Here is a 26,468-nt window from a genome sequence, read left to right as displayed (position 1 = left end):
GTAGAGTGCATGACAGAGAAGAGTTGAGGCAAATATGGTATATATTTGCCTAACATTAATAACTGAACATCTATATAAACAAAAAACTATAATAGAATGGAAACTACGTAGTTACTAAATATTTAATTAAATAAAATGTAGGTGATAATAATATTAACCCTAATTAAATAGAAAAAAAACGTTAAAAAAATTAGTACAACTAGAAACTTAGTACTTATACACCTATACGAAAACAACTACAAAGTTAAATTATGTAGGTACCTATGTTGAATGCGAAGTACCTACCTACTTATTTAATTATGAAATTATTGAAAAAACATTTAGAAATAAAAAAAATAAAACTTGTATTTTATAAAGTAGTATGATACGATGAGATATCAAAAACAATATAAAAAGCAGAATATAACCGCTCCGTAGAGAGCCGACCACGCGTCTGAGCCGCACGGAATGCTACCTCGTAGAGCTACCAGCCGGCTTCTCTAGCACGCCCTTCCTCGAGCCGCACACTTGATAATATTTTGCTGCGGAGTTATTTTAAAACTGTGATATCTCCTAAGATATTCATTGAAATCTAATTATGTAAGGGCAATTTTATTAAAAAAATTCAATACTTGTGATAAATTACGCATTTATTTAGATAAGAATTAATACCATGTTTATAAAAACGACTTCACAAATAATGCTTTATTTTAAAACAAATTTGATTACTATAAAAAATGTTATAGTGAGTCAACTTTAAAGAGGGATATATGAGGCCATGAGAACTATAATGGCCTAATTCAATGGACAAGCTTTTTGAGTACCATAGAAAATAGAAACAGTATTTTTTTAATCAACTAGCACTCTTAAGAATACATACTTTTTATTACTTTTATGTTTTATTTGACCTATTAATGTTCGAATTTATGATTTTAATAGTGAGAAAATAGCTTTTTTGCTATTTTTCTACATTTTATACACAGATATGCCACTTTGGCAGTAGGTTTTTGGCAAAAGGTTAGAAAAAAAAATGGTTGTTAGGCCAATTGTTTATTAAAAAACACTTACTAAAAAAAGCAACATCAACAGCAATAACAATAAAGGTATTCTTAGTCACTATCAATGTCATCCTCAACATCTATGACATTTCTTACCGACACATTATCTTTGATACTGGTATAAAAGCTGTGATGCACTGGAGGTATAAAATGCAAAAGATCTAATAAGTCCTTTTTTTTCTCACAACTTATGGGTTTTCCATCAGGGTATAAAGGATCCAGCTTAATACCAGTCAAATCTGTAGAGCCCCTTTTCTTTAAATCTACATTTTCAAATAAAACATCTTCATTATTAGAATATTTAAAAAATAATTTAAATGGATGCATTTTATTAAACAGGAGCCACTGCATGCTGAGCCACTGTACCTTTGATTTTTCAGCAGTTATCTTCCTGTTGGTAATGTTATTCTCCAGCTTTTTTGTTGAAATAAAGTCATCTTTTGTCATTTTTATGACATCAAATGGGTTCCTGTCCCTAGCTGCCTTAATAACAGTAGTCCAGTCATCCGGTAAGTAAATATTTTTGAAAAACTTTTTCTTTTTCTCCACTAATCCAAAATCTTGGTCACATGCTAAGTATGAGTGCCCACTGACATAGAACTTATGGTCTATGTTATCTACTGTGTAATCTAGATGGGCAACAATATACTGGCAAAGAGTAGCCATTTTAATATTTCTGTTTTGTACATAATTATTGATATTATATAATATAATATATAGATATTGAGTACATAATTAACTTTTTAGTCTTGACTTTCTCTTTGATAAAACGCAATAAGCAGGAACCAATCTCCTGACGACCCCTGGAAGCTATAGTTTCATCCCACACATACATGGTTACTTCATCATTATTAGCATTATGAATTCCCAGGCAGTAAGTCCAAAGCTGTCTTTTATAATAGCAAATTCCTGTAGAAATAACAGGAGTAGGTAAAGTTTTCATGAGATCAAATACTATAACTGTTAAATCAGAATCATCTGCAGCTCTATTCTTATCTATCTTAAAATTATTTCTTGCAGATTCAGCCATTAAGAGATGTAGTTTCCTTTGAGAATCAAGTTCATCCTTTTTGACAGATGATTCTTCAGCTTCTATTTTTATTTTAAAATTATCACATTTTTTACAGGAATCAGTAATTGGTGCATGAAAAGATAGGTTGAATTGCTCATTAAAAACTTTTCTAAACATAAAATTTGACACTTGTTCAGAAGGTGGTGTTTCTTCTTTATATAAAGAAATCAGTTTAGGCAAGCCCAAGTCAGGTGCTAAATACATTCGGTTTGTGCTCTTGTGTAGGGTATAATGTGACTCATATTTGGGAAATTTATTGATAAAGTTTTTAACAATTTGTATTTTGTTCTCTGGAGTTTTATTTGAAGGCACATGGTTTCCTCTTAGATCTGTGGGAGGTGTGGGAATAACTAGTTTATGTTTTAAAACTCTAGACAATCTGCCATCACTGACACCAAAAAGCTTTTTAAAATATGTTTTGCATACAGTAACATACAAGCCATCACCATTAAGAACTTGATACACCCTTGAATTTGAACGCCTAGATTCAGCAGAAGCAGTGCATGTCTTTTTTGGCATCACCTTAATTAAAGAAAAAAGGTAAGGGTATGTACGCACTATGCGGATAGCCGGAATGCGGTCAACCGTCCGGTTAGCCGCAGGACGCGGTTGCAACTGCGGTTAACCGGGCGGCGGCTAGCCGTAACCGCAACCGGAAAGTGCGGATAGGATAACGTTGCGGTTTCGTCGAACCATTTCGAAGATGGACGCTGAAGACGTCATCATCCATATTCTTTCTTTCTAAATTTTTACTCAACACTCCAACTAACTGTGCACCGACTTCATTATCATCGTTGTTTTTCTTACGTCTTTTTGGCGGCAATGAAGACATTGACGGAACATTGACTTCTGTCTGTATACTCGTGTTTTCATCGTCATTTCCTGTAGCATTACCATCTGTGCGGTTAACCGTTACTGTATCTTTTATAAATAAAAGATTATTATAGAATACATATGGGACCTTCTTTTTTGCCGCAGACCCACTCTTGCTTTCTTTTGCTTTATGGGCCTTTACAAAAGCGTCGCGAATGTTTCTCCACTCTTCTTTTTTGAAGATCCAGACCTGTAATAAAACATTTTTTTTCAGATATTTGGCAACAGGATGCTCATTCGCCGAATTGCATTATGTATTTAGAGTTGGAGTGAGCACTGTCGCCGAAATAGTTCGAGAAGTATGTGCCGCTATATGGATTTGAAAGAGATGTGCCTACCAGAACCGACAAAAGAAAAGTGGCTTCAAATTGAAAATGGTTTTTCGAAGAGAGCTTATTTTCCCCACTGTATCGGTGCTTGCGATGGTAAACATATTAGAGTTGTAGCACCTAACAATAGTGGATCAATGTGTTTCAACTACAAGGGCTTTTTTTCCCTAGTTTTAATGGCAATTTGTGACAGCAGCTTCAAGTTCGTATTGATTGACGTTGGAGCCTACGGTAGATTCGGTGACTCGGCAGTATTTCAAAATTCTAACTTTTATAAAAAGATACAACAGAATCGCATGAACATTCTTGAACCAGCGCCAATTTCAGAATCCAACAGCACTGCTTTTCCCTATGTCTTTGTAGGAGATGAAGCTTTTGCCTTAAGTGCAACTATGATGCGCCCATATCCAAGACGTGATTTAAATGTGACCAGAAGAACGTTTAACTATAGACTTTGTGTGGCTAGACATTACATTGAATGTACTTTTGGGATACTTGCGAATAAGTGGCGCATTTTCCATAGACCCATTAATGTTAACATCGAATTAATTAATGATATTATTAAGTCGGCGTGCATTTTACACAACTTCGTTAGAGATAGAGATGGGTACTCTTTTGAAGACTCGCTAAATAATCCACTGACTGAAACAATTGCACGAGATAGTGTACACAGAAACAATACAACTGCATTGAGATATCGAGAATTATTTGCTGATTATTTCATGAAGGAAGGGAGGGTAAGCTGGCAGGATAATTACATTTAAACAAGCTCATATGCTTAAAACATGAACATGAAACATCATTGTTAATAAAATATATGTTTAAATATATAAATAAATAAGTGGTAGGTACATACCGAGTTGTTTTTTTTATCCTGTGGTAAATCAGTTCCATCGATTTCCACCAATTCTTCCCAAGCTTTTTGCCGTAAGTTTCTCTCAGAGTATTCCGTAGATTTTGTATTCCATATTGCCGGCCTATTCTGTATTTCAATTATAAACTTTTCTGTATCGAAATTCATTGCGTCCGTTTTTAGCGCGTCAGTAGGTAGGTACACACGTGCGTCGTCAGTGGCGGGCGGTCGACCGCAAACTACTAACCGCGTAGTGGGTATAGCAACCGTCCGGATGACCGTCAGTCGGGCCGCAGTGCTGCGAGCGACCGCAACGGTTGAGCGGCAGCCGCATGACAGTCCGTATAAATACTAATTTTTCATACATTTTTTTGATTGCGGTTAACCGGACGGTTAACCGCACTCCGGCTATCCGCATAGTGCGTACATACCCTAAGATGTCTGCAAGTTATAATTTCCCCAAGCATAAAAGCTGTTGAACAGAATTATTTGCTGAGCAGGCAGAATCTTTTCATGACACTTATGTTGGCAATTACACTCACGAGCAGTATCAATAATTTGTTTTGGTGGCACTAGAACACCTTTAACATTAATATATTCCTCACCTCTTGAACGCTTTTCCTTTCTCACATTCTTCTTCCATTTGCTAGGTTGTTTCACTCTTTTTCTAGGTTTACATTGAACTGGAGTAATTTCAGAAGTTACATTATTTGGGGATTGGTTTTCGTCACCTAAAATCTCAATTAAATCAGTAGTAGATGCTGTCGAATTACGTCCAGATGGCTGGTATTCTGAACCAGAGTCTTGAAATGGATCTTCTTCTGCTTCAGACCCAAAGATTTCTGTAAACAATGAAAACTCTTAGAAGACTATTAACAAATAACACTTCATGTTTATTGCAATACAATACAATGGAATATTGTAATACATACCTCGAAGTTCGTTATCCACATTGTATTCTTGTCGGTCGTTTTCCATATTGTCAAATAGCCACTTATTAACAATTAAAAATAATTTGCAGAACGATAAAGCAAGCACGTATGAGCGCGAAAATAATGACGTTTGTCATCCACAGACTGTCAAAAAGTAGCCTAACTAATGTCATCATGACAGTGAAGTTAAAGACTGCTTAAACCATAGTGGCCTATCTTACTTAGGCTAGTATGGCACCTCAAATTTAGATCACAGACTAAAAACCATAACAATGATTATGCTGCCATCTAGTGAAAATTCGTTGTATCATTTTTAGGCCACTCTGGTTCTATCAAAATGATCAATTTGAACTGGAAAAAATCATAAACTCAATATTGTAAAAAATGAGTTAGGCCACTATGGTTCTCATGGCCTCATATGCTATCGCGGACTTTTCTTAGAACTTTTTAAGAGGAACAATTCCGTCATACATGATTGTTGCGTAACTTGTAACCGTTTACACAGCAACGGAAGCTCTCAAAAGGAATAGATTTTTTTATGTATTCTCCGCTCCTATTGGTGTTTGGTAGCGTGATGTTATGTAGCCTATAGTCTCGATAAATGGGCTATCCAAAACAAAAAAATATTTTTCAATTCAAGCCAGTTGTTCGTAAGATTAGCGGGATCAACCAAACAAACTCTTCAGCTTTGAAATATTAATATAGATAGAACAATTTTTTCATATAAAGAAAAGCATTCAAAGACAAAACAAAAAGGAAATTTGTATGTGGATTACAAAAAAATATTTCAAACGTTACATCTCTGCTTTGCAGTGCTATAATATAAATATGTGTATTTCTTCGAAGGATATTATGAATAATATATGAAGAGGCATTGGTTAAGCTCAATAAGTTTAGGCCGCTAATGTAACTCTTAAAATAAAACAACAGTACCAGATAGCCTAGTGATAGTAAATTAATTAATTAGTTAATGAATTTGAATCAATAGCAACTTGTATGTTACCAAACCCATAAAATCTGTATAACTTCCTCTTGCAATTTTACCTTTTGTAGTCACAATAACATAGACGTAATATTTTTAACTAGTAATAACTTTTCATACTGAAAAAATACTATAATTAATATTCATTATTGTGTGTTACCATTTGTTTTTAATTAATAATATTAACCATCAGTTAATATCTATTTAAATGCAACATCTTTGTGTTTATGTTGGATCATAATTTTATATTATTCAATACACAATTTAACAACATTAAAAATATTCATAGATTCAGTCTCAATTACTCAAAATAATCACCTGAATTACTACACTAAATTTTTACATTAATGTTTTAAGCTGAATAAGGCTATGAATTAATATGCAAGATTTCTGTTCCATTCCTCTTCCTTTGATTAAAATCAAATTAAAATATGGAATTAAGAATTTACAAAATTTTATGTAATTTTTAATATTATTAACATTTCATGAATATAATATACTGCCAAAAATCATGTGTTGTAACATCTTAAAAATAAACTAAAAATCAACCAAAAAAAACCCATTGCAAATCATTAGCTTTTCAGTTTTCGAAAGATAAAGTTCTGAAAGATGGAATATTCAAATTTTTGAGTATGTTGTTTGTTAGGATTTGTTGATCCACTTTTGGCCACATGATTAATGTAGGGTTTCTATGATATCAAAGGTATTAGAGGGTTGCAAAACAACAAAACAAACATTAGGGTTACTGTTTATGGTAGTCATTATAAATATATTATGTAAACTTAAATGTGCTGCGCATAACTTGTTTCTTATCAATTTTACCATTGACTTCAGAGCAGTTCAAATTCCATCCGAAGTAGCAATGCACCTCTTCTCGAGAAGCAGTCTAGGTCAGTGGGAGGACAAAATCCAGTAACAGGTAACTGTAATGTACAAAAAAAATTGATGACCTATATTACAGTTTTAAAACTTTGCTATATATTATGTATATTTTCTTATGGTTTAAATAGCCGAGATGGCCTAGTGGTATGAACGTAAATCTTAACCGATGATCGGGGGTTTAAACCTGGGTAAGCACCACTGAATTTTCATCAACTTAATTTCTGATTATAATTCATCTTGTATTTGACGGTAAGGGAAAACATCATGAGGAAAACTGCATGTGTCTAATTGCACTGAAATTCTGCCACACGTGCATTCCACCAACCAACATTAGAGCAATATGGTGAAATAAGCTCCAAACCTTCTCCGCAAAAGTAAAGGAGGCCTTAGCCCGGCAGTATGACATTCACAGGTTGTTACTGTTTAAAGCTTAAAAATTAATAAATTGACACTGACTGAAAAATGCCAGTGTAATTGGAGTCTATTCCTTGGTCAGCTGGTATGACACTATAAAAAAGTCCTTTGCATAGATAAAAGACTCCAACACATGACAGCAGTCATTTGTCTCCTGCAAGAAAAGTTTTTAAAAATGTATACTACTAACGAACTTTAGCAACCCTATCGCCATGATTGTTCGCCAAGCAGGATTTCTTATCTCTTGTATATATATACATATGTGTCGAATAAATATCATACCTTAAATAGAGGAGGCCTTAGCCAGCAGTAGGACATTCACAGGCTGTTACTGTACTTTTATGGTTTTAGTAAATAAACTCTAAATAATTCCTTTAGTAACTAGGTTCCTATAATTTTTTTATAGGTTATATTATAAAACTATCATATTGGGAAATACATAAACCCTTGGTTTATATTACATGATACCCATTATGCATATTATAAATTGACTACCAATTAAATTGTGTAGCCACTTGCGGCTTTAAGTAATAATAATAAAAACTTACTTGCTCCATCTGTTTGATTTTTTAATGGAAACCAACAATGTTTTTCTTGTAAATTAATCTCCTTAATCGGACAAAGTAGCCTGGGTAAATACGACCTGAAAGGCAAACGAAACCAATATTATTATTGGACTTAGGTAACTCTTCAACTAACAACCTGTGAAGAAATGTTTTTCGAGCAAGTATTTAAATGAATTCGACAAATGAATACTTATAAAATCGTTTGACCTGACTGCCTTTTAGCGCCAACCCAAAACTACAGACTCTAAAGCTGAAATTTAGAACATCCGAAGAAAGGATTTTAGAACATTTTTATTTTTTGTTTCAATTACACGTACGGAGAAGGTAAATGTAGCTTGACAGGAATTTCCGTTTGAAATCGGGACAGGCAGTTAGTAAGTCAAAAATTTAAATTGAAAGATAGAATGGATTATCCTCTTAAATTTCAGACATCATCATCAGAACCTTAACCTTTAATATATATTTGCTACCAAACTAAAAACGATATATTTAATACAAAATACTGCATAAAAATCTCAAAATGAATAATAGTAGTTCTTTGTAGTATACGTACCTTTCCCTTTCTCTCCCTTTCTTTTTACTAATTTGATAAACTTTCCAGAAATATAAATTAAATCTCAAGCCGATTTCAATGATCAATATGACCTTCATACAGATGTCATTTAGATTTTAGCGCCAAATGTAATAACATAAACACGACAATCGTTAAGTCAATTTCGCGTTTATCACAGAGTACATAACCAATCGTTTTAGTGCTTACAGAATAATATTCTATTTTATGCGTCCCATACACAAAACGTCGTAGTAGTTTGGGTACTTATAAACATTTTAAAAGCTTTCTTGTATGAAAATCGTAAAAATTCTTGCTTTAAATATAAATTGATAATTTGTCAAATCTGAGAAATCTTAAGAAAAGGTTCCTCCATATTCAAGCATATGATTGCTTATATTCATTGATATTTGGAGACTTTATAAATATTTTTTAAGCTGTTCGATTTAGAAGAGTCAGTTATCAAACTATTTTTATATTAGAAACTTATCTTACCTGTTAACACATTGAGAGAAAATTAAGATTATGGTGGTTTAATATTATTTGACGTTAACCTATGTGTTGAATGAATTATGACAAACTGAAAAATTTATAGTTTTATTTTGAAGGACTCAAAGAGCGGATAAAAGTTTGCAACGTCACAGCAGCATCGGATCTCGCAACTCGCTGTTAGTTTTTTTGGGAATAAGCTTTTTCTTGTGTAGATTTTTAAGAAGTTCAAGTGTTGAGCCGCTCAACACTCTGAAAAAAGCTAAAAAGGGCCAAAGAACAATTAAAGTCGCTTAATTACGAAAGTTTATAAAGGTTCTATACTATCGGATATGTGGTTAATTCATTCTTTTTTTATCATATATTACTAATACAATCTAATACGAATAAAAATCGTAGACAATTTTATAATAATTTATGTGTTTTTTTTGTACTTGCATCTGCTCCGAGTTCGTGCGTTTTAATTGGTTGGCTGAAACTTCATTGGTTAATCAAAATGCTGGGCTAGCGTTAAACATAAAACATATTATTAGCATTAAACATATTATTGTTGAACAAGTTTTAAAAAAAGCTTGAATGTTATGAAAAAAAACATGTTTAATACATTATTATTATATAATATAAACATATTATACGCAGCTGGAAGTACCGGGTACTTGCAAAATATTGATAAACTATCAAACAGGATACTTGCTAAAAAAACATAAAATGCAATATTCATAGTAGATGTAAATCTGTATCAGTCGAATTTTGGAAATGATTAACAATACAGAAAAACTAAAAGATTTCACTCATTCTTAATTAAATGACAATAAAATATAAATAGAGCTCAATAAAAATAAAAAGGATGATAATGTATATAAATAAATTCAGGTTGTAAATAAGTAAGTTAAATTATTAAGTAATATTTAATTTGATTTTATCAGCGATACAGCAAAATCTACGAATCAATCATTAATAAATATAAAATAAACGTTAGTGTTGTACAATTGTTCATATCGGAAGTGATGGAGTTGCTTTTTAAAGTTACCAAAAGAGGTTCTACACAAGTTTGATATCAGCATAATGAATATCTTTTTAGCCCGTTGAATGTAACATGATTTAATTTCAATTCATTTTAAAGCTATAAAAGTAATATTATTCCTCTAATTTTTTTTTTAAAAAACTCAAGATTATTCAGTTGCTGTTTTTAAAAATAGTAATAGTCAAATTAGGGATTAACCTCGGAATAAGATGATAAGCTGAAATCTTCGTCTTGCGTCGTGAGTTATTCAAAGTCACAGATAAAATTTGCTTATTTGCGGTTATTTTGGTTTCTATAACTCCAATAACATCTACTATAAAATTATAGAACATCAAATTTGCGACAAATTTTATTTTAAACATTTTTTATGCGCTTCCCCGTGAATTGCGGTGAATAAGATCACGTGTAAAGTTATTAGTTGATTATTGTGACCTTTAACCTTGAATAACTGACTACGCAGTTAAGAGATTTTATGAGACTGGAGATAACTTTAACGTCAGGTATATGCGAATTTGCAGCTTATTATCTCGTTCCAAAGTTGACACTTTTAAATGTTTAAATGTCTGGGCTATGCGGATTTTTATCTAGATGCTTTATAAATATTGAGGTTTGACAATTAAGAGCTATTTTCTTCTAAGCAGTGATTTGTCTATGAACACCGCCGCCGACTATAAATCACTGGCAACACGAAATATTTATAGATTATTAATTTATTGATTTTTCAGTCCTATTATATCTAGATGCACTGAACTTACCCCTTTTTCATCGGAAGTGGCACCGAGTGCATCATCTTCATACAACTTCAAAGGATCAGGTAAGAAAACAAAAGCTACGCGATTTAACAATGTGCCCTTTTGCTCAAGCGAAATGCAATCAAATATTTTAAAAATACAATGAGAATTACTGTAAATAATTTATTAAAAGCTGGCAGCCACTTTGAATAACTAGCAATGTATATGTTCATAATGCGAATACTTGATTTAAACATGACAAACATGACAAATTAAACAAAATAAGAAAATCTTAGACTGGATTAACACCCTTTTTTCCCGAGATTGTTATAAATCTAAATGAATTAAAATGGCGTCCAAAGAGGTCTTAACATAAACCTTGTCAACAATTGCCAATATACAAGCTGTCAAATAAACTTGAAGTTAACAAGGGTTGTAGGAGAAGATCCCACGAGAAGAAATATTCTTCTTTATGTTTTGGGAAAGTGTATTGTAGGTAAGACTACATTCTCATTGAATAATTTAATGATGTAATGATGGCTAAACTTATTTAAGGTATCTAAAAGAATATTTTTCTTATCATCGGCATGGTGACGCTATGGTATTCTCTTTTTAACAACTTAAGGTTTACCTATAGGGATCTGAAACTGAGAAATACATCTGGGGCAGGTACCATCCACTCATCAGATATTCTACTGCCAAACAGTAATACTTATTGCATTCTGGTTTCAAGGATGAGTGAGCTAGAGTAATAACAGGCACATAGGACTACATTTTAGGTAGTGGCGCATTGGTGATCTAAGGTATGGTTAATTTTTCTTACAGTGCCATAGTCTATGGGCAGTGTTATCAGGTAGTCAATAGAGTGTCCGCCTTACTACATTGTACGTCTGTACTGTAATTTTACTAGACCCACTTTTTTTTTTGGCTTTGAAGTTAATTTCTCTTAAATATAGTAAAAATTTTTATTATAATGAAATAGGTTGTTGCTGAAAGCAATATAAAATGTCTGCATCTAGCGATGGGGAAGATCCAATTAACTGTTAATCATCAAATGGGTGGTTACTTTGTTGTATGTAAATTGTAACAGGATAATATAAGCAGCTTTCTGTGTTACTAAACAAAATCATTATCTCATTAGCTAGCTAATAGGTTTCTTATAATAATGTGGATGTGAAAATTAGCAATATGGCAAATATGTAACTATGTAATCTGAATTAGAGGAATTTGATACTAAAGTGAAAAAAATAAAATTTTAAATAAAAACTATCTACATAGCCTGTTGGGCAATTGTGATACGGTTGCCTTAATTGCTCTGTGACTGAGTAAGGGCGTAAAATCAGTGGTGTTGACATTCATAATTAAGGGCCACATCCACCCTTAATTCAGGTTCCTGATTAAGTGTAGTGCAATACCCATTTTACACCTCTTAAACTGTCAGTCCATTTACAGAGGTGACAATTTAACAGCAAACATTTAAAGCAAACATTCGTAAAAATATTTCAATAATTGACAATTAGATTATTATATATTTTTGTTTCATTTTTTTTTTAATTTATTATTGTTTTGTATCAAGCTTATTTAAAATGTATGTTTATCTTTAGTTAAGCTTTTTCTGTTACAATATATTTTAAATGCATGATTTTAGTTTATAAAATGTTTGTTTTATTTTTTGATAAATAGAAATAAAATATTTGAACATTATTTTTTGTTTATTTTAAATTATAATAAAATTACAAATCTTTATAAACACAACATACAAATTATTTGAGCTGATAAATGCCCAGCAAACTGATAAATGGATATTATAAAAAATGTTAAAATAATGTGCACCAAATATTTATAATAAATAATATTTACCAAGTATTTATTAATTATTATTTGCCCAACTTCTTTTTTCTAAAGTACTTGTCCAAATTACAAAGGGTTAATGTTTATTTAGAGAAAACTGCATTTAATATATAAAAAAGCGATCAAGGACTATAAAACTTATTTTCCTAAAATGCAAGGACCTATAGACATGTCAAACTCAGTGCAGTGCAACCAAAAAGAAAACAGATTAATTTAGTTAAAAACTACGAAGCCTAAGATAGGTTCAGATTAGACTCGTCTCAATTAATTATTAATCACTTATGTCATCATACTGGTCATATTTATTTGACATATCTGAAAAAATCAATAAAACTTGCTCTTGGCCTTTGTTAGGTTTATGTTAAACCTTTGTAAGTTTGTTTTTAAAAATACTCATAACTTTTGTTCTTGCATAATTAATAACAAAATTAAATGATTAGTTCAAGTAACCAAAGTAGCAATGCGAATTTAAAAGACATTAATCCTCTGTAAAACAATTTCGATTTTTATTAATAATAAAATAATTTGGTTGAACTTGGAGGTTTAGTATCCGGTAGCAGAAGGGAAGAAAAGAGAGTATTATTTTCTTATATCACTACAGTACTGCTTCTTTAACAATACAATGAAAATATTACTAATAACAAATCCCTAATTGCAATCTCAAAGTTTGACTTTTGATCAATAATTTTAAAAAGTAACTGCCATCTGCCCTTCACCTTAATTTTTGTTTTGTTATATCAGGCGGTTCCTGCACTCACTCCAATCCTACGGTTTTGTATACAATGAGTGTGATTAACAAGGCAAGACTAAATGGAGTCAGAAGTTTAAAGACAAGGTTATGGGTCCATTCTTCCAGACATTTATATTTATTCTCAATTTTTAAAAGATAATCTACAAAAAATAGAGAGCACAAAATCATGCGAGTCAAGGTGATACAAGTAAAATGAGATATAAATAATAACAACACATCCATGACATGACACATTCGTTAATTTAGACTTATTACAAGCAATATTGTATATTTATTGCACATTTGATTAACAAAAGATTATGTTACTAAGCCGTTTTGTGTTAAAAGAATATATTTTAGTTTTAGACTGAAATTTGAACAATAATAAAAACTTAAAAAATCATTTGAACTAATTCAAAATGTCGATTTTTTTTTCTTGTTAATAAGTGATGCAAAAAATATAAATTTTGAATAAAAATATGATACATGGCAATTTATCTGTAATATAAAGATTATTAGCCTGGAGATACTAGAGCCCAAGTATCCCCAGGCAAAAGGCACAATTGGATATCTGCAGCATTCTTAAAATTTGGAATTTCAACATTCCATCAAAATGAGGTTTTTGAAAATTTGAAAATGGAGTGTAATAAAAACTAATAAATCAACAGCTTTTTTATTAAATAATATACCTAACATGTACTAATTTATCTAAAAACAATACAAATGAATATTATTGTAATAAAATAATTGAATTAAGCATATCATATCATATATTACATGCTTTTTTAATTTTTAATAGTTTTATTTATATATAATATTAATAGTTTTTTTTTTGTTTTCTTATTTGGTCTGTAATCAGTCAGTCAACTATGTGAGGCAAGTATGGCTTTTCAGAGTAATTTCTTCATTAAGAATGCTCTTCATTTGTGCTAGACTTTAGCAATGTCTAGTTTGACTTCTATCTAGCTTGTCTATTATTGCAGGCCTTTTAATTTAAGTCTTTGCATGTGCTCAGGCCTGGTTAGTACAACTGCTGGGGGATTTGGATGCATCACCAGTTTGGTCTTATAGCGTGCAGCAATAGACTTTATTTCCTGCTGCACAGTGTTCACTTTTAGTGTGTCATGCAACTCTGTGATTTTTATAAACCATGGCACATTTGATATGGCTTTTAGGATGCTGTTTTGCGTTATTACGATTATATTATTAGTAAGTATTTTTTTTTTTGTTTTGGTAGGTTGGAAGTTGAGTTATTTTACAGATTAATTTAAGCTTAATAAATATTATTATTATTCTTTTTTTTGGTGATAAAATCTTTATTTTTTGAGTTAGTAATCTAACAAAAACACATGTTCAGGTATCAAATAGGTAGTAAATAATTGTGCAAAAACAAATGAACAATTTGAAGCCCTTATGAGAAAATCATCTCGACATCGGAATGACAGGCCAATTTTAAATTAAAATTTCATTGAAAATACTATAGGTACCAAATATTTAAATAAAGGTACTAAATGCTAGTAGTATTTTAAAGGTGATGTATGACTTTGTAGTCATTCTGGTGCACGCCTCTATCCTATGGATCTGAAATTATGCCTGTTTGTTCAATTTCAACATCAATGAATCTTTATGATGACCTCACTCTACACCCAGGACTGGCTCCAGACAAATATTTAATAGTTAACAGCAGACATGAAAGTCAATACAAACATTTAACAATGATAAACCGTTCTAAATGCCATGACAGCTCTTTCACTCAGGGTTGACACCTGCCAAAATGCTCAATAGTAAACAGCACAGTCAGGAAATTACGAATATGAATTTACACATCAATTGTGGCCACTTGTTATAAGTGCTACCATGCCACTTCATACCGGGTTGACTCCTAATGGTGAAACTGCTTAATGATCAACAGCATAGACATAAAATTTTATATACTCATTAAATTAAGATCATTGATTCTAAAGTAATTCTCTAACTAAAAGTAAAAGTAAACATAGTAGTAAAGTATAACATAGTAGTAAGTATTTGAAATCAAACTGTTTTTAATTTGATTCCCATTAGCTTTAAAGATTAATTTCAGCAAAAAGATTAATTTTAAAGATTAATTTCAATTGTTCAGCCAGATGTAGGTAAGTAACTAATACAACTTCCACTTAATCATGATGGGATGAATACTAATTGTTTCAAGATGATTATTACATTTTCATATAGTGATAATAATTATTAGAACATGTATTTTTCTTTTTGTTTGGCATATATATCTATGTTAATTGAGCGCAAAATATTCTGTAATGTTACATATAACAGACATAACATATATGAGATAGGTACCTAATTAAATTAGTCTATTAATAGAATAGAATTATTAAAACTTAACAATATAAACGTAAAGTCATTAAAGTGATCTTGTCAGTATGACAATTGACAAATGACAATACTAAGTACTTGCCTGTGTTGCCAATCTTGGCAAAACAAAAAAGAAAAAAAAACAGCAAATCCAACTTTAAAAAAATAGCGGAAAACAGTAAAATGGAAACTAATTAAAAATGTTTCATAAAATAATCGAATTATTTATTAAATGCAATTATCTACTGTTTGATTTAATATAAATTGTTTATAGCTAAATAATTACGAGGTTATTAAGATAAAACTAAAACTAGAATTATTATTATTTCAAATATTCAAATAAAATAATCACTGATCATTATTAAAATGTCGTTTTCCCATAAAATATACAAAATTTCATGAAACACTGTTCGTCAGCGAAATCAAACAAGAAATGATTGAGAGAACCCGGTTTTACTTTCCAAACAAAAACAACAGACAACTACCTATCCTTGTTACATGTATGAACTGTAAATTTGGCTGTTCTTTTTTACTACCTGCCAATGGCACTGCGTAAATGAATGGGGAATCCCCAGAGCGCGCAGTTCCATAATCTAAGGGTATGTACGCACTATGCGGATAGCCGGAATGCGGTCAACCGTCCGGATGTTTTGCATACAGTAACATACAAGCCATCACCATTAAGAACTTGATACACCCTTGAATTTGAACGCCTAGATTCAGCAGAAGCAGTGCATGTCTTTTTTGGCATCACCTTAATTAAAGAAAAAAGGTAAGGGTATGTACGCACTATACGGATAGCCGGAATGTGGTCAACCGTCCGGCTAGCCGCAGGACGCGGTTGCAACTGCGGTTAACCGGGCGGCGGCTAGCCGTAACCGCAACCGGAAAGTGCGGATAGGATAACGTTGCGGTTTCATCGAACCATTTCGAAGATGGACGCTGAAGAAGTCGCAGCTATTTATTATATTTACTTGCGCTATATAAAGAAAAAGAAACAAAGAAAAAGGTACTGGGTTCATCCTTATTTGCAAACTCGAGATGAGACTAAACATTTTGTAATATTTTTCGGAGAGCTCAAAAAGTATGAAGACAAGTTTTTAACTATTGAAATATATATATAATAATATTTTTAAATATTGTTTTTTGAAACATGCCTTACTAATTGTGTTGAGAGATTTATCGACGTGTCTCTACTTATCACAAATAGATTTGCACAGATGCTGGAGAAAGGTGGTGGCATGCACTGAAAATAAAAAAACTTGTAATCAAATCCATATTGTTAAAATAGTTATATGAATGTTGGTAAAGTTGTAGTTTGTTAGAATTGGTTAATACAAAATGTTGTTAGAATTGGTTAATACAAAGAATAATTTGAGCATGCTTTTTTCTCACAACATTTTTTATTATTGTATAAAAATGTTTTCAAATAAAACAAAAAATGTAAAAGCAATACATATATTGCTTCTATTGCAGACATAAATATAAATCCTATTTTAAGTTTATGTTAAGACTAGAAAGAAATAAACCTTAAATACAATAATTTAGTGTATTTATTATCAAAAAATCATATTATACTATAACATCTTCAGTTTAATATGGCCTGTAAAAATAATAAGAATATGACAAAATTAATATTTCCTGTATATAAAAAGTTAAATTTTGATTATATATATATATTTTAAATATAAATTATTTCAATTTTAAACTTTTCTGTATCGAAATTCATTGCGTCCGTTTTTAGCGCGTCAGTAGGTAGGTACACACGTGCGTCGTCAGTGGCGGGCGGTCGACCGCAAACTACTAACTGCGGATATATACTAGTGGATATAGCAACCGTCCGGATGACCGTCAGTCGGGCCGCAGTGCTGCGAGCGACCGCAACGGTTGAGCGGCAGCCGCATGACAGTCCGTATAAATACTAATTTTTCATAAATTTTTTTGATTGCGGTTAACCGGACGGTTAACCGCACTCCGGCTATCCGCATAGTGCGTACATACCCTAAGGAAAGTTGGTTGTTGAAGTTAACGCGCGATACAAGCAAAAAACTTCTTTGTTGCGTTGAATTAAGGATTATTTTGGCTTAACATATTGTCTATTACTTATTGCGATTTAAACTGAGATTTAATTCCGATACATGGACTCCCTAAAACAATAGAAATTTAGAGCACATATGTATCTTGCAAGTCTCTGTATATGAACCAATAAATTAGATCTCAATAAATTTGACATGCTTAATTGAAATGGTTTTTGAGTTATGAGGGGGTCAAAAGTGTCTCCAAATGGTTTGTGTAATATTACACACGGTGCTGCTCGTCAGTTCTGTTAGCTTGAACATCTTGACACGCTACCGCGTGTCTAGATGGTAAAGGGGCCCGAGACGTGTATTGCCTAGGGGCGGGTCCATGGTTAATCCGGCAATGCTTTCATATACATATTGCAATGATTCTCAAATACATAATATGTTAATCGATACATACTAGATAGTTATAGCTCTACAAGTGTGCTTGAACAGATTTAGAGATGCAGATCCCCTAGACGTATTGTCATTTGAGGCTGAATTGGTGAATCTTGTGTTCTTTATCAGTATTTAGAATTAGGATTATGAAGGTGAATGTTAATAAATTGGTTTATTTTTGTGTTAATAAGAAATAATAATAATCATTCAACTAAATTATACTCATTGTAAAAACTTATAATTATCTTTAAATAAGTATAAAACTCACTCACTAGCCTGATGAGCAAAAAACCTTTATTTTTCACCGAGGTATTCTTATTAATGTAGACAAGGATTTTCAATTGAGAAATTGAAAATATTTTAAAAAGTATTTCAAACTTTTTTGTTATCTATAAAAATAAATAAGAAGGGGCTAGAGCCCATGTTGTCCTCGCCTAAATCCGGCCCTGTAGATATGAAATAGAAAATATCAATTTGTTTCTTTTTCCTCGTCGTATTTATAAACACTCAATAATTTCCAAATTTATGCGCATGTATAACTTGGTAAGATGCTGCTATTGTTAGTTATTTGATAATTGTTTTAGGGAAGCTCTTGAAAATGAGTGAAGGAAAAGAAAAATGTTTCCCGCCTGAAAAAGGAGAAAAACCGACACTTCAAAATAATAATGATGGTGATGGCGAAATCTACAATGGCAACAAAAACTCTTCATGTTTAGAAAAAATGGATATCGATGATAAGGCTAATATTGCTGCTCCCAAGGAGTCGAATAAAGCCAAGGGGGGCTTTAATAAGCCAACGGAAAAGAACTCTAAGGAGTCTGGACAATCATTGTCGGCTCAAGCTACTGATGGTATTTCAAATAATTATAAAAATTGTAAATGCTGTATAATTAATTGATAATATAAAACCTGTTATTAGCTTTTAAAACGTAGAGATTTAAGCTCAACATTCTTGCTTGTATTAATTATTTTATGTAAATTAGTGAAGCTTTAGTGAATTAGTTGTGTTGTCTTCTAATAATTCGATTATTTAGCGCTTATTGTTAATTTCAAAATCTATGCAAGTAGCATGCAATAAAATATGAGTGATTCACTGACATGTCAAATAAGTAAAGTTATTTTACTTACAAACGCAACAATGAATCAGTTAGGGTAACCTCGGTTTATAGGAAGAACTTTTTATGGGGCGCTGTTCGCTTTATCTTTCAAAAGTTATTGAAATGATTGCTACAACAAATAGATAAACTTTATTATATATAGCTAGGTAAGATATTGACGTTGCTCGAAGTTAGTTACTCAATTTAATGTTTTAGAAAAAACAAACGGTAATGCTGGCAAAGGCGTAACCGACAGTGCCATTGAAAAATCTTCATCATCTCTGAAGAAAATGGATATAGATGATAAGACTAACAATGTAATTTCTCCCGTGAAAATGCTTAAAGTAGAAAAAATAATAAAACAAGAAAACATTAAGAAAGAACCTAAAGAGTCTGGACAATCATCGTCTGCTCAAACTGTTGATGGTAATTGAATATTGTATGATATAAAACTTTAGTCATTAACTTTTAAAATTTTGTTTTTTTTAGATTATATAGATTTTAGATAGATTTTAGCTGAACCACTAAATTACAAAAAATAACTTTTATTCCAGAAAAAGGGACTAAACGAAGAGAGTCACTTCCGCCCGACTGGAAGATGGTATGGCATGATAGTGGTGTGCCGATCTATTTGCATAAGCCCACGCGTGTGTGCACTCTTTCCAGACCATATTATCCAGAAGCGGTAAGTGCACATAATAATACAGTTAATATTATAATTGTTAACGACATAGATTTTAACTACATAATTTAATTTTAGACAAAGGGTATTCCTTTGAGCGCTATACCTTGTGTGTCTCAAAGACGTGCTTTAGAATACGGAGATAAAAAGATTCAATGTGGTCGGATAGTCCGAAACGAGATGCGTATTAAAAAATCCACGGAAACTCAAAAACATCAGAATTTGAAACAATTTCAAAATCAAATGGAGGATAACCTTCCTGTATCTTCATGCAGTGCTCAGGTTAAAATAAAAAAGGAACCATCTATTGAAGAAAACGCAATGGACGTAGTAGAAGGGGGTAATAATGAGAAACAGGATGTAGCTGCTTGCGTAGGTTACGCTGTTAATAAGGGTTGTAGTGGTTTTTCTAGTAGCAGTGGCAGTAGCCACATGCCATCGATTAAGAATAACACTGCGCCTGCGTCACAGCAAAGCGAGTCTCCGAACACTAATAGTGGAAACTCTACACCACCGCAAAGTAATGAGCGTAAAGGCTCAAATAAAATCGCAATGAAGCCCGTTAAGTACACGCAATCTAAGTAAGTATCTTAAATTATTTAAAAGATACTATACTCGAATTTCACACATTTTCTATTCATTCATTTAAATAATCATTTCATTATACTGTCATTTATTCAATAAATAGGTATTAAAAATATTCAGACGGTGTTTTATTTTCTATTTTCATCTGCAGTCAAACCAGCCGGCCGGTAAGGCCAGATATCTATCCTCGTCGAGATCCTTATTTGTCTTCGACATCCAACAGCTACAATCCACAGTCACGTCGTCATGGTATTGTTATATTAATTTTTACAGTTTAGTGTTTGAAATGAGGACAAATTGTTACTTTTAGTCCTGCACCATCAATTAATTCATTCTATATCCTATTATTATATCATTTAAAAATGTGAAATCACAACCGCCATATTTTAGTAGTTTGAGAGATAACATCTCAATACTGTTTTACTTGTCCAACTTTTGGATTTGAATATTTTGCTTTTTTGCTTTATATTTACAAAGATGCGTGGACAGTAACTGGCTTTAAAATGATAATTATAATTTATGTCAGTAATTAATATTATTTTTCTAAAATATGCTTTTAACGGTCTAGTACAGGCTAGAGCTGACAATTCCTGCTGACCTGTGAACACACTTGGTGCTGATAACGATAAATTATAAGATATTAATAATTAATCGTTTTAGTACACCTCCTATCCTATCATTGAAAAGGTTTTTTGTCTTAAATTATATAAATGAAACAAAGTTAACTAGACAAATTTTATTATGTACGAACAGGATTCCGAGCTATGCCAACTAACGAGATGTAGTCTCTAACGAGGCTCGCTACCTCTTCATGTTTCACGCCTGCGGCACTCTTCGCAAGCAGCCTTCCTTTTTGTATAAGCAATGCGGTGAGACGATTACTTCTGTCAATCAAATAATCACATAGTACATAGATAAGTAGCTCGAATTCCCAAGTTGGATCGACTTTTCGTTTTCGAATCTTTTATGGAACTTAGGACCTACCAAAAACTGAATATGGAAATGTCTCATTTTTAAGTGGTAGTTGTCTTAATGGATACAAGCCAATGATTATTTTCTCTGTGAATCTTCTGTCTGTTTGGTGAAACCTTTTAGTACGTCGTCTGGTTATTTGTTGGGCAGGCTTTACCATAAGGTTTCATATCTATCGTCGGAAGTGGTGAGAGATGTGGTACTTATGATTATCAGTTAGACCTATCTTATGAGTCACAATTTTTTTAGATATTATACTTTGCGATAGACAGCATTTGTAGTTTTGGCCGAAAAAATAAAAAATAAAGTCGTTAACTATGTTAGTTAATTATTTACATTTTCCACTTATTGTTCTTTTGAAATTAAAGCGAGCAATTGCTTTAATAATTAACAGATGGTTATTTTACCCACAGCTAAATCATTAAAGCTATCGTGACGATCGGAAACGATCAGTATGGAGTGGGCTACGGCTACAGCAAGCGGGAGTCTAAGTTCAACGCCGTACGTGATTCTATGAGAAGGCTTATACCTGAGATGCGTTGGTTTTTACTACAGCCAGTATCATTTCGACCAGTTAATCCGAATATTTAGGTTTTTAGTGAGTTGTTACTAAGTAGCATAACCATCAAAATGAAAATATTCTTTATTTCAATTTGGGTCCTACATACACCATTGAATTCATTGCACTGTAGATAAAATTACGGATTAAAAAAATAGCTTGTATTCATATTTAGTTTCAAATGTATATTATAACAAATTTTCGTTTGTTAATACTTGTAAACAGAAACCGACGAGAATCAATATGAGAACATCTATGATGATTTAACAAATTTATTGACATAAATATATATTATGGATAACGTATTTTGCGTTAAATATGGGCTGCGCAGGAATGGTACTCCGTCCGGTGATGATATCGAGGCCACTTGGGGAAACAGCAACAGGTCCTTTCGAAAAAAAGGAATAATAAGATGTATTTAAAATATTTTTTTCAATATCCAGAATGACTCCAGAATGATTAGACACGAGAAATATGATTCCAGGGCTTTGACTTTCTTGGTATCACCGACCCGCTCGTATTAGATCATGACCGCATGTTGTTCTAGTAGTAGATGTCCTTGCGTAGAATGGGAGGTGCAGAATCCCAAATTCAGATTCAGGTACTCCAGCTTCGCACCGTATAAATTCTATCCTAATCCTAACAAAATATGGAAATTATTTGATGAATACAATGTATTCAGTTTATTAAATAAAAAATCTTTTTCTTACTTCTATTACAACAAGAAAAACAATGAAAGTAAATAACGAACATAGTGTGTTTTAAAAAAAGAGTTGTCTTTTTAGACAAGGAGATTAAATTACAATTGTTTCGAGCTGACTATGAAAGTGAACCATCACAGTGCCACCGTGCTGGATAACACCAAGAGATCCGCTGAACAGCGTGCCGCTCAAATGATTCTACAGGTAACTTCAAATAATTCCTTCTTTAATGTTGAATATGTATATAGAAAAGTTATTGTATTCTATCTCCGACTGTCCAATAACATTACGTTTTAATGGCCGCTTAAATACATATTTCAGATTGATTGTAAATTTAATGGACACATTCACTGTCTTCGTATATAAATAATTATAGAAAATTTAGCAAAAGCAGCAAACATTTACATGCGTTTTTTTTTTTGTAATGTATCTAAGACATTATGATGACACCATAGACAATTTAGTTCTTTTTAATGATTTTTCGTATTTCTAACAGTAGTCAAACTGGCAAGTGACCCACCTCAATGGTCACCACAGCCCATAAATATTGGCATTGTAAGAAATATTAACCACCCCTTATATCGCAAATCTTGGGAGCTACGATGTTATGTCACTTGTACCTGTAGTTACATTGGCTCACTCATCCTTCACCCTTCAAACTGGAACACAATAATATTATCCAATGGTGTATGTGAGTAGAATATATGATGAGCTTGTGGTAACTACCCAGACGGACGAGCTCAAAGTCAAAGTCTAAGTGTTATTTTTTGCATATTGGATTTGTCGAATATTTCAGTAATTAACGACTAGAACTTGTGCAATTTTAGTATCTATAGTAAGAATGTACCTAATAAAGTTATATTGATTTACTAGGCTCTACATCCAAATATCCTGTCGTCCTTACTTCGTCTTTACGAAATAAAATTCAATTGAAGCCACGTGACGAGGGATCGAAGGAGGCGCAGGATGCATGGTAGATCTCATAGCGAGTCACGTCAATACTGAGAAGCCAAATGATCACAGTACGTGAACGAGATAAGATCTATGCCAGGGCGGCGGCCGGTAACGCTTTCTTGCTGAATCCTCATCAGAGTGTGATACTAATTAAATGAAAATTGAAAGACGATTTGCAGAATGACTAAAATTTTATAAAATATTTCCTATTCAAACCTTAATAGCATCGTGTCCACCATTTAAATCTAAAGGTTTTACCTTAAAGGTAAAAAAGGTATTGTATTCAAGATATGCGGCTTAAACCTTAAAAATCACGTACAGTTATAATCCCAATTACACGAATGATTATATCAGTGAAAAACAAGTAAATCAATGAACTAAGAGTAAAACTATCAACAGTTCAGTTTATTGTAAAACATTTCAATGAAAACCATACTTGCTTTTCGTTAGAATTATTTAAATTGTATCAATTTTTTAACCCCCGACGCAAAACGAGGTGTGTTATAAGCTTGACGTCTGTATCTCTGTTTGTCAATCTACACTCTGTTTGTCTGCCTATATGAGATCGTAGCTCTCGAACGGATGAACTGATTTTCATTTAATTGCTTTTGTTTAAAAGATTTCTTATGTTGAAGAAAATTGATGCAGCCGTTTAATAGTTAGGGGGGTCAAAGAGGGAATGAATAAACGATAGTAAGCGAATATATCAGAGGGTTGGGAGGTGTATCAAATGAAAGGATTTGATTTGTGTATTACAAAATTGGCTGTATTAAGGGGGGGGGGGTAGTTAAGGGGAAAGGGATGAATTTACGAAAATAAGTACCTACAGACTTTCTGTAACAAATAGGTACCTTTTTTTTTTTTTTTCTCGCTGGAAAAACACATTTATGTGTTTCCCCCACATGAGGTGGGGGGGTATGAGGGACTCACCGGCGCTGAAGGTGCCGGAATACCCACTAAAAAACCAGCGGTACCCACTCCATCTTGTCGGGGGACGTCACGGGATCGCTTGTGCATACTACCGTGCCGTCCCGACGGTTGGCCCGCTTCTGCGGGCCTCCAAATCCTAGGGGGTACTCGGGGTACAGAGAACCCCTGGCCCCGGCGACACTCACGGCGGGAGGAGAAGATGCGCATAGCGCCGGCGTCTTCTCCCCGGTCTTCTTTGGCGAAGCGGGTCAGCGGAGGCACTCTCCTCGCGCTCCCGCTCCGCGGCCTCCTTCTGCGACATGACATTTTCGCAGAAGGAGACCATCTCCATCCAGCACCCTTCGCTACCAAGCATGGCATTTATCACGCTCGGCAGCGAAAGGTCTCCGCCGATTAAAGTCGCCAGGGAAAGGCGCTGAGGCCCCCAAGCGGCACACTCCATCAGAGTGTGGCATGCCGTGTCCGTAGGCGCACCACACTCGTGGCAGGAGGGCGTTACCTCCCGCCTGACTATTCCATGCAGGTACTTACCGAAGCACCCATGTCCAGTAAGCACCTGAGTCAGTCTGAAGGTCAGTGTGCCGCCTTTTCTCGTTACCCAGCGACTCAAGTGGGGACGGATCGCCTCCACTGTCGCCAGGCCTGCTGATGGGGACCTCAGATCCTCCTCCCACCTGCGAATCAGGGCTTGCTGGGCGAGAGTCCTGATTCGCAGCACCTCCTCCAACCCTGGACGGTCGCCACGCGACCTCACTTCCGCCCGGAACCGGTACACTTCCGCGAGCACCTCCGCCTGGAGCTCCCAAGGCGGATCGCCCGCGAGAAGTGTTGCCGCCGTCCACGACACCGTACGATATCCGCGTATCACCCTCACCGCTATGATTCTCTGCGGCCTTCGCAAGAGAACCTTGTTCCGAGCGGTGAGAGCGTCCACCCAGATGGGAGCACCGTACAGAGCCATGGACCGCACAACACCGGCGTATAATCGCCGGCATGGCGTTTCCTGCCCTCCTACATTTGGTAGGAGCCGGCTTAAGGCAGCAGCAGCGTTGATGAGCTTCGGGCCAAGTTGGACAAAATGCTGCCCGAAGCTCCATCTTCCGTCCAGGGTCAGGCCCAGATACTTCATGTGGGCCTGCACCTTAATCACCGTCCCCTGGACGGTGATAAACGCCCCTCGAGGGGGGCCTCGACGTGGACCGTGGAATAAGAGGGCCTCCGTGGGTTTTGAGATGGAGACCCTCAAGCCCAACATTCCTATGCGGTCCACTGTGAGCGACGTACCGACTTCGGCCAGGCGAGCCGCCTCCTGATAATTCCGCCCTGTCGCCGTGATGAGAGTGTCGTCCGCATAGCACAACACCCCCATTCTGGGAAGGACGGATGTCCGCAGGAGCCAGTCGAAGCCAACGTTCCACAGAATTGGGCCAAGAACTGACCCCTGTGGAACGCCACAGCCTACCCGACGCCGGACAAGACGCCCATCGCCCCCCTCCCAGAGGACTACCCGGTCCTGGAGGTATGCCCCCAACAGCCTCCTGAGATAGGAAGGCACCCCGTGGTATCGGAGTGCCTCCCCAATAGTCTCGAAAGGAAGACTATTGAAGGCGTTCGCAACATCTATCGATACTGCCAGAACTACGTCCCCTCGGGCCACCGCATCCGTGGTCCGGGTTTTCAGGGCGTCCAGGGCGTCGATAGTTGATCGACCCGCCCTGAACCCGTACTGAGCCTCTGACAGACCCGGCCCCACCTCGTCGAGGTGCTGAATAAGACGGGCAGCGAGAATTTTTTCGAAGAATTTGCCCGTCTCGTTCAGCAGCACAATCGGCCTGTATGCCGAGGAAGAATCTGGCGGTCGACCTTGC

At 34.3% G+C, this 26,468-nt stretch overlaps 2 protein-coding genes and 1 long non-coding RNA gene across 3 annotated transcripts; 1 reads left to right on the top strand and 2 right to left on the bottom strand.

Annotated features, from left to right (window-relative positions):
- Window positions 1-1,013: 1,013 nt before the first annotated feature.
- LOC126780402 (uncharacterized) lies at window positions 1,014-5,283 on the bottom strand. The gene is made up of 2 exons (XM_050504874.1): window positions 4,168-5,283; window positions 1,014-3,172 (listed from the first exon to the last, which is right to left on the bottom strand). The coding sequence occupies exons 1-2, from the start codon at window positions 4,330-4,332 to the stop codon at window positions 2,702-2,704; spliced, it is 636 nt and encodes a 211-aa protein (XP_050360831.1). The 5' UTR covers window positions 4,333-5,283; the 3' UTR covers window positions 1,014-2,701.
- Window positions 5,284-6,595: 1,312 nt separating this feature from the next.
- Window positions 6,596-8,613, bottom strand: LOC126780406 (uncharacterized). Its single transcript, XR_007670492.1, has 3 exons — window positions 8,494-8,613; window positions 7,923-8,017; window positions 6,596-7,001 (listed from the first exon to the last, which is right to left on the bottom strand). It is a non-coding gene; the product is annotated as an uncharacterized LOC126780406 (long non-coding RNA).
- A 1,888-nt stretch (window positions 8,614-10,501) lies between these two features.
- LOC126780400 (uncharacterized) lies at window positions 10,502-22,021 on the top strand. The gene is made up of 9 exons (XM_050504870.1): window positions 10,502-10,610; window positions 10,729-10,817; window positions 18,705-18,971; window positions 19,434-19,643; window positions 19,772-19,902; window positions 19,978-20,480; window positions 20,636-20,733; window positions 21,238-21,353; window positions 21,870-22,021. Exons 3-8 carry the CDS (start codon window positions 18,719-18,721, stop codon window positions 21,267-21,269), a joined length of 1,227 nt encoding a protein of 408 aa, XP_050360827.1. The 5' UTR covers window positions 10,502-10,610; window positions 10,729-10,817; window positions 18,705-18,718; the 3' UTR covers window positions 21,270-21,353; window positions 21,870-22,021.
- Window positions 22,022-26,468: the final 4,447 nt, after the last annotated feature.

This window comes from Nymphalis io, chromosome Z (assembly GCF_905147045.1).
Source record: "Nymphalis io chromosome Z, ilAglIoxx1.1, whole genome shotgun sequence".
In the NCBI taxonomy this organism is placed as follows: Eukaryota; Metazoa; Arthropoda; class Insecta; order Lepidoptera; family Nymphalidae; genus Nymphalis; species Nymphalis io.
This window is presented reverse-complemented; position numbering and strand designations above follow the sequence as displayed.

Coding starts and splice junctions, on each gene's coding strand:
- LOC126780400 (XM_050504870.1), top strand. CDS start 18,719: ATGAGTGAAGGAAAAGAAAAATGTTTCCCGCCTGAAAAAGGAGAAAAA. Junction 19,644..19,771: donor GTCTGCTCAAACTGTTGATG/GTAATTGAATAT, acceptor CTTTTATTCCAG/AAAAAGGGACTAAACGAAGA. Junction 20,481..20,635: donor GTTAAGTACACGCAATCTAA/GTAAGTATCTTA, acceptor TTTCATCTGCAG/TCAAACCAGCCGGCCGGTAA.
- LOC126780402 (XM_050504874.1), bottom strand. CDS start 4,332: ATGAATTTCGATACAGAAAAGTTTATAATTGAAATACAGAATAGGCCG. Junction 3,173..4,167: donor AGGATAAAAAAAACAACTCG/GTATGTACCTAC, acceptor GTTTTATTACAG/GTCTGGATCTTCAAAAAAGA.